General features: G+C 54.9%; 1 protein-coding gene across 1 annotated transcript in view; it reads right to left on the bottom strand.

Moving 5' to 3' along the window:
* Nucleotides 1-399: 399 nt before the first annotated feature.
* LOC105544531 (FAS-associated death domain protein-like) overlaps nt 400-2,555 on the bottom strand; it is a 16,850-nt gene continuing 14,694 nt past the window's right edge. Inside the window, exon 2 of the mRNA XM_011987090.1 lies at nt 400-1,660. Within this exon, the coding sequence (XP_011842480.1) occupies nt 1,320-1,660 (341 nt within the window). The 3' untranslated portion in view covers nt 400-1,319. The remainder of the gene's footprint in view (nt 1,661-2,555) is intronic.

Here is a 2,555-nt window from a genome sequence, read left to right as displayed (position 1 = left end):
TGGCATCTGGAAGTGTCAGGCGACGGTGTGGAGGGGCTCAAAGGCCGGGGTCCACAGTTTAGTGTGGACAGTGTCCTGCGGCCTTGGCTGAGATCCCACCTACAGCACGGCACACTGGACTTACCCACGTCACAGCTGGTGAGCTGGGACAGAGAACAGCCACTTGGCTTTGATTCTGATTCTCTTGGTGGGGCAGGGAAATTCTAAGAGTGGCAAAAGCTCCCTAGCAGATCACCGTTCGCTAAGGGCAGACCCTGCTCATGAGCAGCTAGCGAGCTGTCAGGAAATCCAGCCGCCCCATCCCAGGCTGGAGGCCTTGACAGGGATCCTGAAACCGGCGGTACTGGGACTAACCAGCATATCCGAAATGAAAGAATCACCAACAGGAATGGAAAATTCTTTGTAATATGGAAGTTGTAAAGTCAAGTGTTTTAACGGGATTACCTTAGAAACAAGAGGACTGCTTTTTAAAGACACAAGATCCCGCTGCCTTGACAATTCTGTTATCAGAAAGATAGTGGTTTTGATACAAAATAGTAAGAAACTGGAGAATTGCAGGACCCATAATCCTTACAAGGAAGATTTAGAGTGCTGTGTGTCCGTCACTCATGAGCACCAAACAGATATTATCTCAATTCGTCCTGGCAACCATCACTGTCCCTACTTAGCAGTCTCAGAGAGGAGACTCAACTCACGCAGGGGCCAAGAGCTGGACCACGGCCAACCAGGTCTCCCCACCCCGACCCCAGCAACGCCTCTCCCCGCCACGCCACCCCGCCTGACCCTAGTGTCCAGGTCTGCCGCGGCGGCCTCCAAGGAAACAGGACAAAACAGCCTCGCTGCCAACTGCGGGGGCAGCAGAACGACACAGTGGTTGAGCACGGGCTCTGGTGCCGGATGGCGGGGGTTCATATCCCAGTTCTCCCACACCTCCCTGCTTTGCTCCGGTTCCTGGGCCTCTGAGCTGGTCTCCTCCGCTGTGGAGTAACAGTGAGACTGCTCATCTGCACAGATTCCTTCTGTGCTGGACACGGTTCCAACTTTCCAGCTACTCCCGTAGGAGTTCGTTTAGTGGAAACAACAGGATCTTGCTCAGACTGATAGTGAGGAAGAAATGGAAATACCTGTGCAGGGCCCAAGCCCGGCCTGGTGCGGGAGAGGCATCAATAAATGCAGCTTGAGTTCAGAAGCAGCTGGTCTGTGGCTTACTCAGCCTGGCTTCCTGCTGGATCTTCACAGTGCTGGGCTACCTTCCTGGAGAGAACCGAACTCCAGGCTGCGCCGATGCCTGTGGTCCACCAGGGCAGAGCAGTAGCCCATCAGGATGCTTCAGAGGTGGATGCGTCTGAGTTCCATGACATCGGGGACATGGCCCCACTCCTGTTCTGGAGGTCCCGGGCCTGCTGAACCTCTTGTACCAGGTCGGCCACCAGGTTCATCTGGCAGGCCCTGAGAGCCGCCACCAGGCAGGCCACCGTTGCGTTCTCCCTCTCCGTGTTCTTCCAGACTCTCAGTGACTCCCGCACGCGCTCCGTCAGGTTGCGGGGGTATCTGTCCTCGATGCCGTCGATCTTGGCGTCTGAGACTTTGAGCTGACGAGCCAGCCTTCTCCAGTCTTTCCCCACATTATCACATATGACGTTAAATGCTGCACACAGGTCTGAGAAGGAAAGAACAGAGCGGTTTACCGGGGGTTTGGAGACAAGCAACCCCGCAACCCTCCCCAGGGCTTTTCAGCACTGACGCCGAGTGCTCAGGGGACAGAGGTACCTACACGAGCTCCTCCACAGAGGCTAGAGTCGCCTGGCAGCAGAGGGGCTGTCACCAAATGCCCAAGAGTGGCCTGATTCCACCTCAGGCAAACCCCCTGCTCTCCAATACTATCCTAGGAGGTGTGGCCCACTGAAGACTCAAGTGCCAAAGGAAGCTGCAGTAGAGCTACCTACTGACGGCAGGAGACACTGAGGGATGGGCTGGGGAGTTGTCGGAGGGAAGAAAATAGGGTTGATCCCACATCCTGCCCTACAGCAGGTTGAATGATGTCACCTCAAGGGATGTTCATGTGAAACTGCTGAAACTATGAAGGTTAACTTCTTTGGAAAAAGGGTCTTTGCAAAGGTAAGCTGAGGGTCTTGAGAGATCATCCTGGATGCCCTGGATGCACCAGTGACAGGCATCCTCGTAGGAGACACACAGGGAAGGCTGTGTGAGCCTGGAGTGAAGCGGCCACAAGACAAAGAATGCCTGGAGCCACCACAAAGCGGAAGAGACGTGGACGGACCCTCCCCAGCAGCATTCAGAGGGTGTGCGGGTCGGTGGCACCCTGCTTGTTCAGCTTTCTGGCCTCCAGACTGAGGGGATAGATTTCTGTTGCTTTAGGCCACCAGATTTGTGATCATTTGTTATGGCAATCACAGGAAACTAGCAGGCACTCCAATTGTTATTGTGAAAGCTGCCCCGACTGACCACCAGTCTTCAGTCCCTAGCTACCATACTCCTCATCTGCTGACATCACCACTGAGATCAGGGAGCTGGTCACAAGACCATAAAAGGCC

This window comes from Mandrillus leucophaeus, unplaced genomic scaffold (assembly GCF_000951045.1).
Source record: "Mandrillus leucophaeus isolate KB7577 unplaced genomic scaffold, Mleu.le_1.0 Scaffold30, whole genome shotgun sequence".
In the NCBI taxonomy this organism is placed as follows: domain Eukaryota; kingdom Metazoa; phylum Chordata; class Mammalia; order Primates; family Cercopithecidae; genus Mandrillus; species Mandrillus leucophaeus.
Note: the sequence above shows the minus strand (reverse complement) of the source record. Positions and strands in the feature narration are given on the sequence as shown.